Genomic DNA, 22,201 nt, shown 5'->3' with positions numbered 1-22,201 from the left:
GCACACAACGGTGTGTCTTTGAAATGTTCTTCCCTAGCTAAGAGTAATAATCACTCATTCCTTTGTAAAACCATACTATGTCTTCTTTACCCAAAGTTCTCTTCTGTTAGTCCCATCACTAAGGATAGCTATTCAATAACTAGCTGTTCTTTCCACTTACACTTAAATTAAAAATAAAATACCACCAGCAAGGAGTAAACTTGAAGGAAGGCATCATAGTATTGCTGAGAGAGCTGGAGTTCTGACCCAGGAAGATGGTGTGACTCTTGCCCCACCTAAAAGCATGCACCTTTAGTCAAAATCTTCAACCCTCCAGGGACCCTTCTGCATAATGGGGACACAAGTATCAACATTGCGGTTTCCCTGACAGTGCTTTTCAACCCTGCCTACAGGGTACCTCTATGTCAGGGTTCCTGCTTCCAAACTTCCTTGACATTCCGTGTTCATCCTAATCATTTAGGTCTGTTCTACTTACCCTTCGGCAATGTAATCAGATTTGTTTTAATGTACAAATGTGTTTTTCCTTCCAAATCTTTGCATGAAACTGATGCTCCAGAGAGAGGCTTTACATACCTCTAGCATATTACAGCATACCTCTGGGATGTACCTATACTTTAGAAGTGTGGTTGTTAAGATGATATTCAGGGCTGAAAATATTCAGCAGGTATGCATCAGTAAGAGCAATATTGGCTGTTAAAAATGCTGGAGAGGGTGTGGAGAAAAGGGAACCCTCCTGCACTGCTGGTGGGAATGTAAGTTAGCGCAGCCACTGTGGAAAACAGTATGGAGGATCCTCAGAAAACTAAAAATAGACCACATGATCTTGCAATCCCACTCCTGGGCATATACCTAGACAAAACCATAATTCAGAAAGATACATGCACCCCTATGTTCATAGCAGCACTATTCACAATAGCCAAGACATGGAAACAACCTAAATGTCCATCAACGGATGAATGGATAAAGAAGATGTGGTACACATATACAATGGAATACTACTCAGCCATAAAAAAGAGCAAAATAATGCCATTTGCAGCAACATGGATGCAACTAGAGGTTTTCATACGAAATGAACTAAGTCAGAAAGAGAAAGACAAATACCATATGATATCATTTATATGTCGAATCTAAAATATGACACAAATGAACCTATCTACAAAACAGAAACAGACTCACAGACATAGAGAACAGACTGGTGGTTGCCAAGGACTTGGGGGGAGGGAGAGGGATGGACTGAGAATTTGGGGTTGGTCGACGCACACCATTACATTTAGAATGGATAAACAACAAGGTCCTACTGTATAGCACAGGGAATATATCCAATCTCCTGGGATAAACCATAATGGAAAAGAATATTTTAAAAAAAGAATGTATATATGTGTAAAATTGAGTCACTTTGCTGTCCAGCAGAGATTGGTATAACACTGTGAATCAACTATACTTCAATAAAAATAAATAAATAAATATTGGCTGTTAAAATATTAAAAACACCTTTGTGTCAACTGGTAAATAACTGCTCCCCAAGCCCTTGAGTGGCATCCATTTCCCACATCACTCCTCTTCCCCACCCCTGAACTCTGCGTGGTCCAGGAAGTAAAGAGTTAATGCCTGTACTCCAGGGACCTCTGGGAGCCCCCACAATCTGATTAGTTGGTGGCCTGTACCATACAGGCTGTTAACTATTTTGAATATCATGCCATGTTACATGTAACATACATGAAGCTGCTGGCACAGGCTAGCCACTAAATAAGCGGTAGGTATTTTTAGTCCTGTGGCTTTGGAGAATTGTCCACTTGGCGTCTATATTTTGAACAGCAGCGTAGCTGGCATCCTTCCTTCCCTTGGGGAACTGCACCTTCCGCATTCTCTGAGGTTCTGGTGAGGCTTCCAACTGCAGCACCCCGTCCCTCCAGTGGCTCACGGGATGGGCAGTGATGTAGGTCTGGAAGATCAGGGTCCCCATTCCCTGACAGGCATGTGCACATGACCCAAGATAGAGCAATAGGAAGCTTCCCCTAGAACTCTACACAGTCGTCCCTCAGTATCCACGGGGGGATTGGTTCCAGGACCCCTCTGATCCCCACAGATGCTCAAGTCCCTTATATAAAAAGGTTTCTGAAATTCGATCTGCAGTTGGTTGAATCCACTGATACGGAGGGCTGACTGCATTATGAATGCAGGGCCTGAAACGCTCCTTGTCCCCCTCTGAAACATGAGCTGAAAGGATGTGGCCCCAGAGCTCCTGTCTGTGCAATGAAGGAGGAGCCTGGGAAGTGACACACAGACAGAAACAGACAAACGGAGAGACTGAGAGAAAGAGAGGACCCTGGTGATACTGTCTGAGTACCAGACCAAATTTTCATCCTTTACAACAGTGATTCTCAAGCTTGAGTGTGTATCAGCATCACTGCGAGCGCTAATAAAGAATCCAGAGACCCAGGGATGTTGAAGTGGGAAGGGGCTGGACCACACTCTCCAGGTGATTGCATACACATCAAAGTTTGAGAACTACAGCTTTACAAAAGCATGCGATCCAATACACCTCCTCTTTCGCTGTAGCTACTTAGGTTTCCAACAAGCAGACTGGGAAAAGCACCTAGGACTTTCTGGCACCACGTAGACAGGGAATAAAACAAACTTCTGGTCAAGGTCCCAGTATCCCTGATCTTGGGTAGCTTAGTGAATTGCAGGTTTTACTCATGAGGAATATTCTCCATGGACCCAGTGGTGGCGGGAGCGAGATGTTGAAGTGGTTAAGATGGCTCCTCCTGTCTCTCTGGACTCCCCTGCATCTACAGTTATCTGAAGGGCATTTCCTGAGCTGGAAGAAGTTAGGGGGCAACCTAAGCTATCAGGCAGTTGGCAGAGGAATGGGGAAATAAACAATAAACAACAACTGAGTAAAGACAAGTTGCAGGACTCTGGGACACATGGTATCAGAGCCCTTTCTCTTCCTTTTGCCTTTGCATCTCACCGCATGCTGAGTTCATTCTCTTTTTTTTAAATTTAATTAATTAATTTATCTATTTATTTTTGGCTGTGTTGGGTCTTCGTTTCTGTGCGAGGGCTTTCTCTAGTTACAGCAAGCGGGGGCCACTCTTCATCGCAGTGCGCGGGCCTCTCACTATCGCACAGGCTCAGTAATTGTGGCTCACGGGCCCAGTTGCTCCGCGGCATGTGGGATCTTCCCAGACGAGGGCTCGAACCTGTGTCCCCTGCACTGGCAGGCAGACTCTCAACCACTGCGCCACCAGGGAAGCCTGGGTTCATTCTCTTGAGCTATCTCATGTGATGTGACTATCACTAGCTCTGGGGCTCCATCCTGAGGGCTTCAAGACTGTAGGACATCCACCAACCAAGCTGAGATGTCCCAGCCTCCTCACTCTAACTAGCCTGAATTAGGCCTGAATTAGGTTATATCCTCTTGCCTGGGTAAACCCTTGTGGCCAGGGGATGGCAGCTTTTACCAGAAGGGGGTGGGTGGCTGCTGGGTGGGTAGACAAGAGCCACCCCATCTCATATTAATAGTGAGTCATGTGGTATTCTTATATCCATCACCTCATTTGATCTTCACAGCAACCCCACAAAAACATAAACTATTACATTTATTAGCGTTGATGAGGAAACTGAGGCTCACAGAGTTCCTACATGGCAGAGCAGGATTTGAACCCTGGCTGTATTTTTTCTTTTTCTTTTTTTTTTGCACCATGCAGCATGTGGGATCTTAGTTCTCAAACCAGGGATCAAACTCATGCCCCCTGCCCTGGAAGCACAGATTCTTAACCACTGGACCACCAGGGAAGTCCTGGCTGTATTTTTAAAAAGAAAAAGAAATATAATTGCTCACTTAGGCCAAAAAGTCCATGGTTAAGCTCGCTTCAGGCATGGCTGGATCAGGGGCTCTAATGATATCATCAGGACTCAGTATCAGTCCATCTCTTGGCTCTGCCTTCCTTTGTGTGGGCTTCTGTCCCAGCTGCATGTGACAGCAGCAGCCCAACCCTCACTCCACAGTTGTCTCAGGATTTGGGACCAGTGGGTAAGAATAGAAGCCGTATTCCTGGAAGTGCAGAGAAAATCTCTCATTAGCCCAGATTGGGTCACATGACCACTTTGCACCAATCACAGGGAAATGCAGCAGACTGATCGGCGCAGCCCCGGGTCACATGACCACGCCTGGAGCGGTGAGGAGGGAGGTGTGTGTGTGTGTGTGTGTGAGTGTGTGTGTGTGTGTGGACTGAGGTGGTTTCATAGGAACCACAATTCATTAGGAGGGGGAAAGGATGAATTTAAAGAGGAAATCAGGACACACTTATTAGAAAGTGTGAGTGAATGCCAGGCAGCAACATCAACAGATGTCTACTACAGTTGGACTGTTGTCATTTTATTCTAGCTTTGCTGGGGAAAAGCCAGTAAGAACAAATTCAGCAAATCACAGACTTGCACTGAAGAGAAGAAACTCAAGAATCTACGGAGCTCAGCCTTTTTTCTCTAAATAGAACATAGTTTATACTATTGAAGACAGATGCTTGTTTATTCTATGCTGAGAGCTCTCTGGCCAGACGGATTCCAAATATCCTTCCATCTGCAGATCCTTCCAGGGCTTTGCAATTTTTACTAATTAATGAGAAGACTGGGGGAGGGGAAACTTAAAATGAAGTAATAAATATGCTTGGAAGAAAGTTAAAGGGCTGAGTTATTTCACAGTTCTGGAATTCAGAGCAATGAAAAAAGTAAACAGTCCTATTGGCTCAAAGGAGAATCCTTTCATCCATGAAACAACTTTATTTAGATTATTTTGGCGTGTTGAGAGACTTTCCCTGTGGCTATATTATAAAATAGCTCATGTTTTTATTCTATACTGTTCTATTGGGCCTTGTGAAACAAGAAATTATTTGCTGTGTTTAGTTGCTGTGTAATGGGGCTTTTCTATCATTTACATGTCCTTGGTATCTATTAATTCACATCCTTTTTAAGAAATGTAATTGTGGAAGCAATTGTCATTAAAGTTTCTTGTATAAAATCTAGATAATGGGACCGAAAGCCTGTTTGACCAAATTGCCTGTGTCAATACAATTTCATGGGTTTTAAAAGTAGGAAAAACTTTTGAAACTGGTCCCTGGTGGTAAACATTTGAAGATGATTTTTGATCTCTGAAAAAAAATTTGTTCCCCAAAAGACAGGTGAAATCAATTCCTTTCTGAGTTGATACTGATGGTGATTTAATGAAATTAATCTTTATGAATTAAAAAGGATATTTATTTATCTTACTAACCAAGCTTGAGAGTCTGGTGGCTTCTCAGCCAGATGAGATATTACCTAGGAGCTGCACACTTAGAACAAATTGGGCATGGCTCCTATGATAAATAATATCAGTTTTTGAGTTCCATTGTTCCACTCTGGTTAGAGAGCCATTATCATTTATGGAACCCTACACCCATATGCTTTATTTTGGTCCAGAACATCTTCCATTGCGCTAAATTCTTAGGAAGAACAAAGTATATGCAGAAAGGGTGCCAGCCTAGGGAGGAAGCTGAGTAGGGAACTACCCACAGTATAATTCATTCATGAGATGTTAGAAGGAATCTTTCCTAAAGATTAAGGTCCCACAGATTTAGTTCATACAGGAACTCAACAAATATTTGTTCAAAGAAGGAAAAAAATAAGTAAAGGTATCAGCATAAAATCACCTTGCAGACAAAATTAGAAAAGCCCCATGTAGACGTTCCTCTTAATTTACACCTCCCCACCCCCCCTCCCAGCTGGACCTACTTTGACCAATGCTATAGGAGTCAACATTGTCATTAAAGAATGTCATACCAGAACTCAGAGAAGAATGCGTTTGCTCACCTTCCCAGAGATAAAAATAACTGTGAGCCGGGACAGAATTTTCTAAGGCACACGAAATCAGCTTTTTCAATTGTGAAAAAGAAAACATAATTCTCTTCGTTGCATCATATGCACTTGCAGAAATTTTCTCTCACAGAGAAACCCACCCCCACTGTGTTTAAGTAACTGATGTCCCCAAATGTATTAGTCACAGAGAACACCTGGGTTGTACAATTCCAGGGGCAACAGTCAGACGCTTCCACGTGAATGGCACCGTGGAGTTTGTAACCCAGCACCCACATAATTATTCTGCTCAGTAGCTATTGTTGAATTTGTTGCTTCTCTGAAGCCTCAGTTCATAAGGGCGTGGTCTAGTTTTTTCAGAGCTTCATCTCATATTAATTAGTTGGTTTGCAAAAAGTGTTGCTGTAAATTAATGCATTGTTTTTCTTTTCTCCCTGTTTTTCTGGTCTGTGGGACTGGAATTCAGGAAGAAGAGGGATCCCCGAAAGAACCACAATGCCTCGGGCTGGAACGGAAGATGGCAGCAGGTAGAGTCCATTCAGGGCAGCGCCTCCTTTTCTGGGCTGCTATTGTTGACAGCAAGGCTCGCAGAATCCGAAAGCTCTGCAGATTGCAAAGGAAAATCTGTATGTTCCCAGTGATTGGAAACATGACTAGAAATGTCACTTGTGATGTATTCCAGGCACGACATCTGGACAATCTGGTCATGATGCAGAAAATAGCTTCTTTTCTTTTTCTTCTTCTTTCTTTTATTGATTTCAGTTCTTGCTGAACACATACTTGCAATGAAGTAGATGATGATGATGAAGAAATTTCAAATTCAGTAATACTAAAATAAGTAGTGTAGTTTTTTACTGGAGTATTTATAATTACCTTGGAAAATGCTATCTAGATGCATTTGCTGGTTTTTTTATGTTAGTGTATAGTTAAATATGCAGCTTTGCTAAAGCTATTTACCCCATAATAGGACTTCGATTAAGATAATATGGAAAGAAACAAATCATGAGTTTATAACTTAGCTTCTGCCTATGATCGGTAATGATAATGAGATGTAATGGTCATAAAGATAAACATTAGTTGAATGAACCTCATAATAATGAAAGCTAAATCTTAATACTCTCAGCTTCTATTTTCCGATGGCTTTAATTTGGTGTTTTATATGATAAGGGGTTAGAAGAGGGCTCCAGATGTGTTTGCTGCTCAAAGAGGGTCATGTTCTTGTAATTTAATGAAAATCAGGGAGCAGAATCAAGAAAATAAAAATGGTAACAAAAAGAATATGCACAGTGAGGGGGGGAAGTTGGCACCCTGCTCTGATTTACATGGAGGAGAGACAATTAGCAATTAACCAGCTCTAGCATCTCCCTCTACAGCCCTCCCAAGTGTCTACCCTCACCAGTAACAGACATTGCTTTAGTTTCAGGCCTCTTCTGATTCTCTCCCCTTGCAGATCTTTGCATGACTGGCTCCTTCTCTTCAAGTAGCTCTCAGCTGAAATGTACAGTCCCAGATGCTACCTTGTCATTCCTTGAAATCACTCTTCATCCCATTGCCGGTTTTTTTTTTTTTTTCCATAACACTTATTAGGATCCCAAATCATCTTTCTGTTGATTGGTTTCTTTACTTATTGTCCTCTCAAGAGATTGTGGCGTAGGAGTTGGGTCTGGAAGGATAGATATGAAATCCATTTGTGAAGAGAGACACATTAGCTGGTGTGTGTATAAAGTGAAAACCAAATACTGTAAGTTGAATCCAAAGTGATATCTATTTGGAGTTCTGCCCATTTTTTGGCTGATGACCTGATCCTTTGGCATCTGTCACCTTATCCTGAGGTCTATAATTTATATTTGCAGGGGCCACCCAGGGGACAATGACGGGTTAATTGGGAGTGTATTGAAATTTTACCACCATTGTTACCTGTCCTTTGAGCTCTAATAACTCAGCATCTATGTATGTTTGAGGTTTTGTTTAACGTGACCTGCCGGTAATAGACAGAACCCTAATGCCTACTCAGAATCAGGTAGCATCCCCCCTTGACTTTATGGGTAATGTAGCTGAGCAGATAGAGTAGCCCATTTGTAACAAGTCCCTTTTAATGTGATACAGCATGGGCTGCTGTCAGCTGGTGCTCCGTTTCAGCAAGACCAGCGCCGGGAAGTTTCATTAGATGGATGAAGCTTACCTTTACCTCCAGCCTGCCCTGCTGGTGCCCTGCACCTACTCAGTGGGGTTCCTCCTCACCACCTCATCCCCCAGTTTCTCTACCTTCAGAAGGACCTGCAGTCAGGTTCATACACTTCGGTGCACGTTAATTCACATCATTGTGTTGCTTCTTGTTCAACCTGTTGGTATTTTAAGCCACAAATCTACCTGTGGAATGAAAAAATGTGGTGGCTGTTAAAGGGATTTTAAACACCAGCAAACAATTAAAGAAGAGGGGCATTTCTGGCTACAACCGCAATGCCTGGTTAGACACTTTCTCAACCTGAGCATTGGATGGCCCTGAGTTATGGGGCCACGCAACGAAGATTCCATCAGACTGTGTGTTCCTTCGGAGCAGGGATTATGTCTGTTTACAAGGGAGGCTAGATCCTTTATCGAAAGGCGCCATTTTAAAGAATTATTATATCCTTCTGATACAACATTCAAGGCAAAAGTAAAGAAGAGGATGGGAAGCTAAACTGGGGTTAAGCTTATCACTCTGCACAGAGACAAGGAAGAATGAAGTAATGGACCCATGAAAAATGGTGATGAGATGGAGGTATTATGGTGAAGAGGTTTCCATATACTTAAGAGATCCTTTGATGCGGCCATGATGTTCCTCATATAATAGAGAAAAAAAAACAGAGATGCTTTACTGATAGTGACAAGGAGGAGGCTATAATTCCAACCAGGGAGAACTCTACGTCAGCAAGAAGGCACAGTTAGAAGCCTGACAATGTGACCCAATAAGCCAGCTATTGCCAGGTGCTGAGGACAGGGTAAGAGCTAGTCTACACGTTCTCACCTGGGTGTATGCCTTGTTTCTAAGCAGCTACTGTGTCAGAGTTGTCAGATTTTTGGTCTGCGTGGCTCAGGCCCCCCTCTCTCTCGGGTCCTTCTTTCCCTGGATAATAGCTCTTTCCGTTTTGCTTCTCCATGGAATGTGCTCCTTTCCCAGAGCCGCCTGTGATTGCTCTGACTTTTTGTCGTAGGGGAGAAATTATATGATCAGCCTTCATTTAATCTCTTTTTATTCCACTGAAAGGCCCTTGGAACAAGGCAAGAATCACACACACATACAACAGCTTATAAAAGGCATCGATATTGAATAAGATTAAAACTGAACATTACTTTTCTTAGTACAGAGACTCAGGTTTATAGCTGACAGAAAAAAACAACAGATCTTGCTTAGGCTAATCTTATTTGTAGCCAAAGGAATAGATATTACGTAGTACCAGTTTTCTAGAAAGAGGGAGATGAGCAACTTTTCAGAGGTGGCCCATCATATCTTAATTTATTCATTCATTCATTCCCTTGTGGGCAGTGAGACCAATCAATGGGACAGCTATGCTTTCTTGAGAGAATTCTTTTTAAAAATTGCATCCTTTCTAATGGCTATGTTTCCCAAAAAAAAAAAAAAAAAAAGTAATATGTGTTTTAAAAATGTTGGCTCTATCTTGCCACGTCTCTTGCCATGCATTGCTTTAGAAGCAAGCCAAGTACTTTTGAATGCTGAAACAATTTTAAATGTGTTTAAAATCCAGGAAGACTTTGTGGAATCCTTCTTATTATCTTTTAGTTTGCATTCACCCTGTGCTGTTAGGGCCCCAAGATTGCAACACTTTGTTCATAAGAGGCGAGAAACCGTTTTATGACTGTCAAAGAATTTCATCTGAATGTTCTCCTTTTGCTAAAGGTCACCGAGGGCCGAGTGGGCCCAGCACATTTTCAGAGGTGGTTGTCTGTGTCACCTGCACTTAGTCAAATTTTCATTTCCTGTGGTTTGTAGGTTATTCAAGTGTAAAGTAACGAACCCCAAACGGTTAAAGTTCTTTAACTAAAAATGGATGCGATGAGGGAAAAATATATGTATTTTTGTAACCCTGCTGGGGAAGTGAGACCAGGGTTCCACTCTGCAGCTTCTTAAGCGACGTGATGTTACTGTGTGTGTGAGGCTGGGCCCCCGAGGAGACTCAGAAGTCAGGCTTTCCGGCTGAGAGCCCTGGGAGGTGACGAAAATGAGACCGAGTCTCTGATAATTCAGACAAAATGTCTGCTTTTACTTTCACGTCATAGTAGAACAGTCCAAATGAGGCTTCTGCCCCAGCCAACTGTATTGCAGTCAAACTCCATTCTGATGGCGCCAAAAAGTTATCTTCCTTACTGATCTTTCTGAGGCCCCAGCCAATGACTAGAAAATTGTTCAGGTAGGGAAGTTAGAAAACAGGAGGGTGGTGCACCTCCTTTATCCTGAATTTCCTTTCTTTCCATTCTCTGAAACTTGGAACAGATCATCTGAGGATTCCTGGGAGGCCTTTTGTTAGAGAAAATGCTACTGGGGGTGGTAGATGACTTTCAGCAAAGTCCTGATCATTAAACTCCTTTATGGGACTTTGCTACCGTACTTTTATCTTAGTCTAAGGAATCCCGCTATAGCTGTGTCTACTTCAAATAATAGTGATTAGATGTTCACTATCACATACATTCTTCTGAAGCAATGGTGGCAGCGACCTGCTTGCTGCTGGAGTCCCGTCAAAGGAACCAAGTCCTCTGAGGGTGACACATTCCCTATTCCAAGAACTAAAACACCACTGGACAGGAGGCCATGGGCTCTAACATATATTCGCAGAGAGGAAGATGTTTCTAGAATTTACTTACAGATTCTGCATTATCAGGGTCAGTAGGAAAAAGTTTTTTTTTTTTTGCCTGGATTTTCTTCACCTGTGAAGTCAGTTGGACTTGCCCTAGAATCCGAGGAGATGTTTCTCTGGTGACTGGGATGGGAGGATGGGGCTGGGGGTATTGTTTGCCTCTGGTAGGAGAGGATGGCCAGCCAGGGAAGGCTTCATGTCTGCGGTGATGGGAGACTTCCTGGCCTGCCTATTAAAATATGTCAGTCGGCTCCCAGCTCACTACCTTTCGCATGGAGAAGGTGTCAGATGGAGGAAATCGGGTTTCCAAGTTCTCAGCGCTCTCCTGGGCAAAAGTCTCTTAAGTGATAGTACCACCCACGGCTCTGAAACCACAGCATCCGTCCTCCTCAGCTTCACCCAGAGAGCGCTCTTGGCTTTTTCTCCTCTCCCCATGGGCAGAGAGCTAATCGTTTCCAGATCTTTTATTTAGGAAATTCAACAGACTGCTTATTGTATGTAAATGGGAAAATACAAGTTTAAAGAAAATGAGGGTTTGCTTTAGTCCTCTGTGTTCAAGGTACACCTGATGCGTTCTTGATTGATGGGCACCTGTGCCTTGAGGAGAAGCAGAAATGCACCTGCACAGCTGATGGTTGGTTTTGACACTGTGCGCATGTGCGCGGTGAGACACCCCGCCAGCTTTGTCTTGTACTACTCTCCATCCGATCCTATGTCCCCTTAGCACAGTGGACATGCAGGCAGAGAGCTTTCCAGAAGTTCATCCAGGTCATAACGTCAATCAGTTACCAGGAATGAAATCTTCAGTGCGGTAATACTTGGAGCAGAATTGCCTAGTGTGTGTGTGTGTGTGTGTGTGTGTGTGTGTGTGTGTGTGTGTGTGTGTGTGTATGTGTGTGTGTGTCACAAGATGTGTTTCTACCCTATTTCACTTTCTTCATTTTGTTGTTTGGTTAAAATCTGTCATTGGGTCTTCGTAAGAACCCCTTAGAGGACAAAGAATTGGGAAGGTGACATTAACATACAAAAGCAGCAATGATTAAAGTAGCACGTGCATTAAATAAATCAAACTGTACAGCGATGATCTTTAAAGGTTTCCATCCTGGGGGAATCTCTCTACCCCCTTCCCACTTCTCACTTCCTTTCCCCGCACATGAATAAGAAGATGGCACTTGTGTTGCAGGCAATGTATTTGGATGCCCACCCAGCTCTCTCCTGGGAGTGTACCTTCCCTCCTGTTCTCAGGATATGCAGAGCGGAAAAATCACCATCTAGAAATTCCAGCTGATTATTGTCACAAAGGCTCTGAGGAGAGAAAACGTGAAGTTTTTACATCTCACAGATTGTTGTTGTCGTTGTTTTTGTTGCTGTTTACCCATGTTTCTCTGCAAACATTTCAGTGAAGTGGCATTTTTGGTCCTGGGGGCCCTGAAGTCAGCTGCTTTGTTTCCTTGCTCTCCCTATGCTCCAGTTCAACTTGGCTTCATGGCAGCCGTACTTTGCTACACGCTTCAGTGATTCCTGGTGGATCGGCCACTGTTCCCGAATTTGTATACTGAAGGGGGCACAGGGTCAAGCAACATGGTTGAAAAGACAGTAAGGGACTTGTCCTACAGCTGCTTTTGTGCAGCACTTTATGTAATACTGGGAAAATGTGATTGTCCGTATCAAATACCAGGCAGGCGGGATGGATGAAGTTGGGGGTGCGCCCTGTCTCCCACCTTCCACTTCAGCGCGCACCTGCCCCACTTCCGGCACCTGCAGGTCTCTGCCTGAGGCTTTCTCTTCCAGAACCTGCTCTAAGACCCCTCAGGAGTAGCCCTCGAGTAATCACTGATGGGTCTTGATGAACTGATACCTCTGCTCTCTGGCCTTGGGGAGCACAGCTGGGGAGCACGGACCACGCCGGCTCCCAGGGTTGCCCCACGGAGTCAAGCCCCAGTCACCCCCGGAAGTAGCTGGCTGGATAAAGCCCCGTGCCGGCTGCCCCCCTCCCATCACTGCACCCCACTCTCCTCCTGGTGTGTCCTCCACCTCCCGCGTAAACCGGGGGAATCCGAACTAAGAGAGGGTCCCTTGACAGCCCCTGCACTGAACTCATCATAACATATTTAAAAGCATCCATGAGCCTGGTTGAAATCTCAAAAAAGAAAACCTTTCAAAAAAAATTTTTTTCAATACCTAAATGCAAAATAGCTGCTTTGATTACTACCTTATTAACTGGTCAAAATGGTGGCATAGCCAAGCTTCTTAAAATTCTCTTTTTCTTACTGCAGCCCTCCATCCTTCCCTGTCCACTGGGGAATGGTTAAGGATTAGTAAGAAGGAATGAGAATTTTCCATCTTGAAGTTGACTGTCACCAAGCATATTTACTTAGGTACTGCCATAGTTTGACTCATTTTGAACATGCTTGATTTGAGTCTCAGAGTGGATTTGAATCATTTATTTCTGAGCCCCAAACAGGGGCCCTCACATTCAGCTTAGTTACTGATTGGATCCATGTGAACAAGTATAATCATCTACCCTGTTTTGAACCTGGTTAAAAACAAACAGCTTAGGAAAGAACACCTCTCGTTCCTTCTCCTTCATCACGGAGAGATGATGGGAGAAGGACACAATCAAACATGAAAGTAAAATGTTAATGAACAACTTTCTCAAACAAATTATAGCTGAGAGCTGATATTCAGTCTACGAGCTACACAGATATTCAGAAACAGTGAGTAATTCCAAACTCCTGCAAGTTGATTTTAACTGCTTATGGCTGATGTTACAAACAGGGCCAACTCAGCTTATAGATGTGTTTTGTTTGGCCCACAGTCTTTAAAAAAAATTTTCAATCAGTTGTCAGTGTTTAAAAAGTGGAAAATTTCATGTAAAAATCTAGGTTCTGATTTCTCTCGAGAAATTTGGCCAGAAACTGGCCAAACCAGGCCTGCATCCTTAAGTGATAAAAAACAATCAGCTGGGGTTGCATCCTCTAGATGTTCCCTCCCCATCCTGCCTGTGGTTTGAGGAGCAGGTAAGATGATGCAGGGGCTGTTGCTATGGAAACAGGAGGGCAAGCTGACGAGCACCTACCTCGGCCAGTGATCTTTACGCAGTTCTCTGAAGTTCCCCGCAGTGATGGTTTCTTCTTTGTAAGAGGCTAACACTATACTCTTCAGAGGCTTCTCATGATTTCAGGAATGGAGAATTACAAACATTTGGCAGCTATGCAGGGTACCACCTGGAGAAGGAACCACGTAACGGATGGGTGCGGCTGAGCCGCTAGAAGTGTATTCCAGCTCACACCTTGATGACACGTGACTCTGGAGGACTCGGGGTCACCTAAGGGGCCACAGTCTTCTCCTCTGGGTCACCCTTTTGTGGGAACTGAGGAGCCACAATGTTCTCACTGAGAGGGTTGCAGCCAAAGACTTCTGTTTCTGCCTCTGCTCAGCAAGCCTGCTGTAAGATCCCCTTTGTGAGCATTTGCCCATCTGGCTGTGTGCCTGGAACCTTGTACATGGATTTTTGATCAAGCATGACTCCTGTGTGTATAGTAATCATGGAAATTTTCAGCTTTCCTATCCAAGGAGAAGTTGACAAAAGGGACAAATTGCCCTTGGCTTTTTTCAAGCTATAGAAGCAGAACAGATCAAGGACTCAAAAAGTCAGGGTTTCGCAAAGACCCTCTAGTATTCGGCCGTCACTGTGAACGCTGGGGCATCCATGCGTTTGGTCACATAGTTCATCTGTCTGTGTGTTCAGCAAGGGTGTATGGAACCTGCTGCTATGCTGGGTACTGAGATAGGGCCTGAAGTCTTGCCTTCTTGCTTTTTTGTTCACCTGGAACCAGTTACTACCCTCAACCCTAATAGCCATGTTTCCAGAAGTTCATGCTTTGCCATTTTTTTCTGTGGCTGGACTCTTCTCATAGCTGCCCTGCTCTAAGGGGTTCACAGTATGTAGTTCCTTCCGACAATTTGAAAAGGCTTCAGGAAAATGGATAATTGTATCACTTCCTTCAGGTGACTACAACTTTCTCTGTTCTTTACCTCTTACAACCGACTGATTTTATCCTTAGTTAATCTGGTCCAGCTGCCATGTTTGATTTTCGCATATTCATGATCACATCATCTGAATTGTTCTTTTCTAACAATTGAATATAAAACATCTGGTAACCATGCCGACCTGGTACTTAACAATAACACCAGCTAACATTTATTACGTACTTGCAATTCGTTAGGGACCTTGCTAAGTGCTTTACATGGATTTCTTATTTGATCCTCTTAACAGCGCTATGGAATTGGTACTATATTATTCCCACTATGCAGATAAGGGAACTCAAGTTTAAAGAGTTCATTTATCCCAACACAAGTCTGGTTGAGTCCAAAGTCCTACCCTCTTAGCCATTTCAGCAACTCTGCAAATACCAAATGTCTTCTGGACAGAGTTAAGAATTTCTGAGCAGTACCATATGAGAGGGTTGATTTTATATCCTTCTGATTTGAGCAAGTTTATCAGCAGGGATCTTAGCTCGGGTGCCCTTTAGAAAGGTTAACCCTCCCGGTTTCTTGTAAGGAGGGAGAGCCGGGGTAGAACGAGTTCTTGGAATTTTCCCTGGGCATATAAAGTCATGCTTTGATGGAGATGAAGTAAAGAAATGAGAGTCTTTACTTTTTTTTTTTTTAAAGTTTGATGAAGTTGAGAATCTATGTTCTATTTTTTTAATTAATTAATTTATTTTATTTATTTATTTTTGGCCGCGTTAGGTCTTCGTTGCTGCACGCGGGCTTTTCTCTAGTTGGGGCGAGTGGGGGCTCCTCTTCGTTGCGGTGCGCGGGCTTCTCATTGCGGTGGCTTCTCTTGTTGCGGAGCACAGGCTCTAGGCGCGTGGGCTTCAGTAGTTATGGCACGTGGGCTCAGTAGTTATGGCTCGCGGGCTCTAGAGCGCAGGCTCAGTAGTTGTGGCGCACGAGCTTAGTTGCTCCGCAGCATGTGGGATCTTCCCGGACCAGGGCTCGAACCCGTGTCCCCTGCATTGGCAGGTGGATTCTTATCCACTGTGCCACCAGGGAAGTCCCGAGTATCTGTGTTTTAAATCTACTTCACTCTATCAGGACATTATATTTAAATCTGGTAGAATCAAAACTAATAATAAACTTCCCTAAAACTTGGTTCTTGTATCCAGTTGTATGATTTCTGTTTATGGTGTCACCGTCCACCTTGGTTTCAAGCTTCAAGGCCATGTTTGACTCCCTCTTTCTACGTAACCTCTGTAACATTCTTGTTGAGTTCCTTTGCCACGTTTCTCATATCTATTCCAACTTTTTCAGTCTTGCTGTTACACTCCATTTTGGGTCATTATTCCCTCATGTCCAAACTATTTTAATAGTTTCCTAACAGGTCTTTGTGCATCCAGATTTCACCTGCTCTTATACATCCTACACACTACTGACAGAGTATCTATTCATCTATTAAAATCACACCTAGGCTTGAAGGTCCAAGTTCAATTCTATAGTCTTGATGGAATAATGGAGGACATACCGAGAAGTAATCTCACCAAGACCTCCCTTATGGCCCATGATTTACAATCATGTGTGGACATGTCTTACCCCTGCCAGTTGTTTATACAATACTTATATTCACCTTATGCACAATTGCTCAATCCTATGGTAAGAGTGTATTTTGTTTCGTAAAAAAAACGACGAACTGTCTTCCAAGCTGTACCATTTTGTATTCCCACCAGCAATGAATGAAATTGCATGTTGGTCCACATCCTTGCCAGAATTTAGTGTTGTCAGTGTTTTGGATTTTGGCCACTCTAGTAGGTGTGTAGAGGTATCTTGTTGGTTTTTGACTGGGTTGTTTTTATTTTTCAAATAACATTTAAATTTTCACTATGAGTATATATTATTAAATTATTAAAAATTTAGTCATGTAGTAAAATGGGAAAAAGCTAATGATTTAATGTGAAGTGAAAAACAGAGGATATAAAATTATTTACCATAATTACAACTATAAAACACAAAAACCGATGCATAGCTTACAGAGCTTTACAAAATGGAAGGAAAGGAAACAGAATGCTCACAGTAGTTGTTTACCTTTATAGTCCTAGCTTCTAGCACCATAAGTATGCAATAAAAATTTTCATGGTTCTTAAATACATATTGGAATTAGGGATGAATTAATCTATTTTCCAAATTTGCCATAATGAGATGCTACAAGTTTTGTAATGAAAATAAGTAACTGTATACAAATAAGACTGATTTCACAACCCCCAAAACAATAACATAAGGGAAGGGGCTTTAATGTTGTTCATAAAAAGATTTCAAGTGTAGCATCTACTACCACGGGGCTTCCGGAAATCTCCCTCAGGAGAGCATACCCTTCCTTCTTCCTGTTTGGAACAGTGATGGGTAATCATGGTGGCCATCTTGGACCACGTGGCAACTTTGAGGATGAAGCCACATGTTAAGGATAGTGGGGATAAAACACAGGAGAGGCCTTGGTCTCTGGGGCTCAATACCAACCCTGGACATTTTTCTATGTGTAAGAACCAGAAAATAAAACCTTCTATCTCATATACACCACTGTTATTTTTGTTACTGTCCTTTGTAGCCAAAGCTAATTGTCACTTGTGCTACTCTTACAAGACCAGGAAGCTTCTTGAGGGGAGGATGGTATCTGTGCATCTTTGTCTCCATCCTAGCACTCGGCACAGTGTGTATAGAACCAAATCCTCAGTAACTCTTTGTGAAATGAAGGAATAGAATTCAAGGAACTTGGAGAACTGAGTGCAAAGCGCTGTGTGGGAGAATGCGGGCATCTGAAAATGAGTGAAACGTGCTCTCTGCTCTCAAGGAACTGATAGTAAAATCGTGCATGCACGTGTGTTTGTGTGTGTGTGTATGTGGTCACTGTTTGCATCCGACACATCGGGGTAGATAAACGTGGGAAGGGGGTCAGCCCTCTGTCTCTTTGAATAAAAACAAGATGTCCATTCACTTCTTGTTCTCTCCTGGCACCCTTGGCTCTTCAGCGCCTGCTGGAAAAGCCAGGCCTTGCCTGGTGTTACTGTGACGTCCGAGCTTGGAGAGCTGTTTCCTTTCCTTCGAAGCCTGAGAAGGATTATTCTAGTGATATGTGAATAGCTGTGTGTGAGCGCACAGGAAGTGGTTCCCTAGCAACAGGAACCTCCGACTGCCACTGCCTCTCAGCCGCAGCGCTTTCCCTGCCTTTTGTTTTCTCTCCTCCGTCTCGCCTGTCAGCAAATGGCCAGAGTGACTGCACCTGCTCTGAATTAGGGGGGCCGTTCAACCCCAGCCGTTCGTTTTCTAAGTCAAAGGGCCCTGTTCCTCTTTTGGTGGAGCTTCCTCATGAGGTCTGGGGCCTGTTTTGCTCCTGGTCAGACCATAATTACCTCAGATCACACTTCCTCTTTTGTCTTTCAGATGTTGATCAGAAATGGAAAATTCTGAGGTGCCCGAGGAAAAATTAGAGTTTTTATGAAAACAAAAATACTAGTTTTTGCACATTATTTCAAATGACCTAAATTTCTTAAGGAAAAATTTAGTAGACATTTTTTCCCCTGAAGAGGTCATTCTCACCCCATTCTTAACTTTGTTTTTCCACAGAAGCCAAATTCTTCATTCCTTATATAGGTCAGCATGTCAATAGCAGGTTGAATGCACAAGATGGCTGGGGAAATAATAAAGTATCTTCTTACAACAGTGCCTCAGTCTAGCAAAATGCTAAGTTCTGGAAAGAGTCGTCCTTACTGGGGGCATTGATCCTCTTCCTGTTGGGGCCCCAGAGCCCTATTTTAGAAAGTGTAAATCTGTACAGACCGTAGCACATAGCCGGAGCATGGCTTCAGAATTCGCTGACTGGAAATGCCTTGCTTCATCTTTGAATAGTAACCTGTGTGAGAACAGCAATCTTAGAGAAGATGGTCATACATCTTTACCTACCAATTGGCTGGTATCAATTGGTTACATTGACTATCTGGCTCAAACTGCTGGCAACAGGCAGCTAATTATAATTGAGCCTAACAGCCCCTAGAATTCTTGTCATCTATAGCCTTTAAAATATTTTCATTCACTTATTCGTTTAACCAACAGATATTTCTAATTGAGGGTCTCCTATATGTGTCTACAGACCGTGGTGTGTCTTGTGGGAAAAACATGTCTGTAACCTTGGGGGGGTGTTGTCGATTTGACAGAGGAAGTAAGACACGTACCCAAGTAACTATCAAGCAAGATCATAGCCTAAACAGAGATAAAACCATACAATTATAGACGTTCTCTGACTCTTTCCATGAGAGAGCAGTGGTGGAGACAGGGCGAACCCACCTTTCTGGGTGATCAAGTAGAATGATTATGAGTGAAGAGAGCTGAGAAGTTACATCTGTTCTGTAGACAAACAGAGGACTTAGTCTCCAAGACGATTCATCTAGCTCTTTTGATTAAACTTACGTTTATTAAAACAACAAAATGAAACAGCAAAACCCCACTGTGTTATGATATTCTGTTTCCATCCAAATGGTCTATTTTTAATCAGTGTTAAGAGCCTGACATATGTCCTCCAGAGTGGCATAAAACAGAAACCAGGAAGAGAATTTATCTGGGATCTGGGAAAAGTAAAACATAAACCCTAGCTTAGGGGAAATTTGAAAGGCCACTGTTTATCTTATTTTCCTCCCAGGCAGTATTTTCCACTAATAAATGAGAGAGAAAGAAAAATGCATCTCAGTAGCCAAACCCTCTGGGAGCCAGGCTTTCTCATTAATAGCCATATCCCCGAGGAGCTGAGTCTATCCAGGGTAGACTGTGTGCATGGTCACGGCCATGGTCATGGTTAACCAGGAAAAACGAGTTATAAATCACTGGAGATGTGGGAAAGGAAACACCACCCAAAGGCAGACAGCCACAGTGTGTTCTTTCTTGGGCTGGATGAGAATAAAGGGGAGCAGACATCTAAAAGCCATTCTTAATATAGCCAGGTGACAAGCCATTGGGAATCATTTCTGACTTTTAAAGAAAGAGCCACTGCCTTCTGTGGAACTGACACTTATTAAAGACGTATAAAGTGGAGAAGGCGAGACAGACCATAAGGGAGCCTTTTGTAGCCAAAAAAGTGCTTTGCACCCTAGGGCAGAAAGGACAAAAAGCTCCCAGTCGTGGAAAGTACAGAATCCCCCAAGGACGTGTCCTGAGTCCCAAGGCTGGGGCTCTGCTGTAACTAAGTGATTCCTAGGGCAGAGTTCTCTCTCCCCACCACACTCAGGATCTTCAATTTTGAATCTAATTGCTTATAAGAAGATCTTGGCTGATCATTATTTTTAGGATGTTGTAAATAGATTCCCCATGACTTTTTTTTTTTTAATTAATTTATTTATTTCTGGCTGTGTTGGGTCTTCGTTTCTGTGCGAGGGCTTTCTCTAGTTGCGGCAAGCGGGGGCCACTCTTCATCACGGTGCGCGGGCCTCTCACTGTCGCGGCCTCTCTTGTTGCAGAGCACAGGCTCCAGACGCAGAGGCTCAGCAGTCGTGGCTCACGGGCCCAGTTGCTCCGCGGCATGTGGGATCTTCCCAGACCAGGGCTCGAACCCGTGTCCCCTACATTGGCAGGCAGATTCTCAACCACTGTGCCACCAGGGAAGCGCCCCCCCACCCCATGACTTTTGATGAGTAAGTACCAGGCTGTGTTAGTCAGGGTTCTCCAGAGAAACAGAATCAATAGGATGTGTATATATATTTAGGATTCTTTTAATCTTAAATTATTTATTTATTTATTATTTTTTAAAAGTTGAAGTATAGTTGATTTACGATGCTTCAGGGGTACAGCAGGGTGATTCAGTTATACATATATATATTTTCATATAAAATATATGAAAATAATTTTTAGATACATATGGGGAGGAGAGACAGAGAGAGAGGGGTTTATGATAAGGAACTGGCTTGTGTAACTTTGGAGGTGGTCAAGACCCAGGATCTGAAGATCTGCAGATATGGGAGAGGCCAGTCCAAAGGCCAGCAGCCTCGAGACCCAGGAAGAGCTGATGTTTCAGTTTGAGTCAAAAGGCAGGAAAAATTCTCTCTTACTCTGGGGAGGATCAGTCTTTTTGTTCTATTTATGGCTTCAGCTGATTAGACAAGGCCCACCCACATTCAAGAGGGCAATCTGCTTTACTCATCCTACTGATTTAAATGTGAATCTCATCTAAAAACCCTCACAGAGACACCCAGAATAGAGTTTGGCCAAATATCTGGGCAACCCATGGCTCAGTCAAGTTGATATATAATTAATCTCTGACAGGCTTTGCCTCCTATGCCCATTCAAACAAAGTGAGGAAATTAATATTTATTGATCTCCTACTAGACCAGACACTCTATGTTTATCTCTTTTTATAAATAAGGGGTAGGGGACTTCCCTGGCAGTCCAGTGGTTAAGCCTTTGCCTTCCAATGCAGGGGGTGTGGGTTTGATCTCTGGTCGGGGAGCTAAGATCCCACATGCCTTGTGGCCAAAAAACCAAAACATAAAACAGAAGCAATAATGTGACAAATTCAATAAAGACTTAAAAAATAATAATAAATAAATAAATAAATAAGGGGTAATTTATTGCCCACTTTATGTAGCTGGGCATGAAGATGACAAGACAGAGGATGTATATAAGAAAGACCTCTCCTGTCTGTCAAATAAGAAGCAACATTTCTTCAAAACACAAACTTATAGTTCAAAAAACAAACTTAAAGAAAAGAGATCAGATTTGTGGTTACCTGAGGCGAGGGGTAGGGGCAGGGGGAATTGAATAAAGATGGTGAAAAAGTACAAACTTCCAGTTGTAAGATACTTAAGTACTAGGACTGTTGTGTACACTGTGATTAATATAATGAACACTGCTATACATTATATATGAAAGCTGTCATGAGAGTAAACCCTTAGCATTCTCATCACAAGGAAAATATTTTTTCTTTTCTTTTCTGTCTATATGGGATGATGCATGGTCACTAAGCTTCTTGGGATCATCATATCGTGATGTATGTCAGTCAAATCATTATGCTGTACCCCTTAAAGATGTACAGTGCTAGGGCTTCCTTGGTGGCACAGTGGTTAAGAATCTGCCTGCCAATGCAGGGGACACGGGTTCGAGCCCTGGTCCAGGAAGATCCCACATGCCGCGGAGCAACTAAGCCCATGCACCACAACTACTGAGCCTGTGCTCTAGAGCCCACAAGCCATAACTACTGAAGCCCGTGTGCCTAGAGCCTGTGCTCCACAACAATAGAAACGACTGCAATGAGAAGCCCACGCACCGCAACCAAGAGTAGCCCCTGCTCGCCGCAACTAGAGAAAGCCCATGCTCAGCAACGAAGACCCAGCACAAACAGAAAAAAAAAAAAAAAAACACGATGTACAGTGCTAGATGTCAATTACATCTCAATAAAACTGGGAAGAAGGAGGAGAAAGAGGAGGAGAAATTTTCTGCATTTTGTAGTAAATACAACA

At 43.1% G+C, this 22,201-nt stretch overlaps 1 protein-coding gene and 1 long non-coding RNA gene across 4 annotated transcripts in view; one reads left to right on the top strand and one right to left on the bottom strand.

Annotated features, from left to right (window-relative positions):
* The window catches only part of FAM107B (family with sequence similarity 107 member B), a 219,513-nt gene that overhangs the window by 78,732 nt on the left and 118,580 nt on the right, over nt 1–22,201 (top strand). Inside the window, exon 2 of the mRNA XM_082452937.1 lies at nt 6,320–6,380. Coding sequence (XP_082309063.1) covers nt 6,320–6,380 — 61 coding nt within the window. The remainder of the gene's footprint in view (nt 1–6,319; nt 6,381–22,201) is intronic.
* Nucleotides 5,198–14,353, bottom strand: LOC309656455. Of its 3 annotated transcripts, XR_014261367.1 has the most exons (4): nt 13,786–14,353; nt 11,911–12,011; nt 8,861–9,034; nt 5,198–8,223 (listed from the first exon to the last, which is right to left on the bottom strand). It is a non-coding gene; the product is annotated as an uncharacterized lncRNA (long non-coding RNA). The 3 variants fall into 3 exon arrangements; XR_014261366.1 differs by having other exon boundaries at nt 5,198–9,034; XR_014261368.1 differs by having other exon boundaries at nt 5,198–9,034; nt 11,934–12,011.

Source organism: Balaenoptera physalus (assembly GCF_965194825.1).
Source record: "Balaenoptera physalus genome assembly, chromosome: 2".
In the NCBI taxonomy this organism is placed as follows: domain Eukaryota; kingdom Metazoa; phylum Chordata; class Mammalia; order Artiodactyla; family Balaenopteridae; genus Balaenoptera; species Balaenoptera physalus.
The sequence above is the reverse complement of the archived record's forward strand: the minus strand, read 5'-3'. Positions and strand labels throughout refer to the sequence as shown.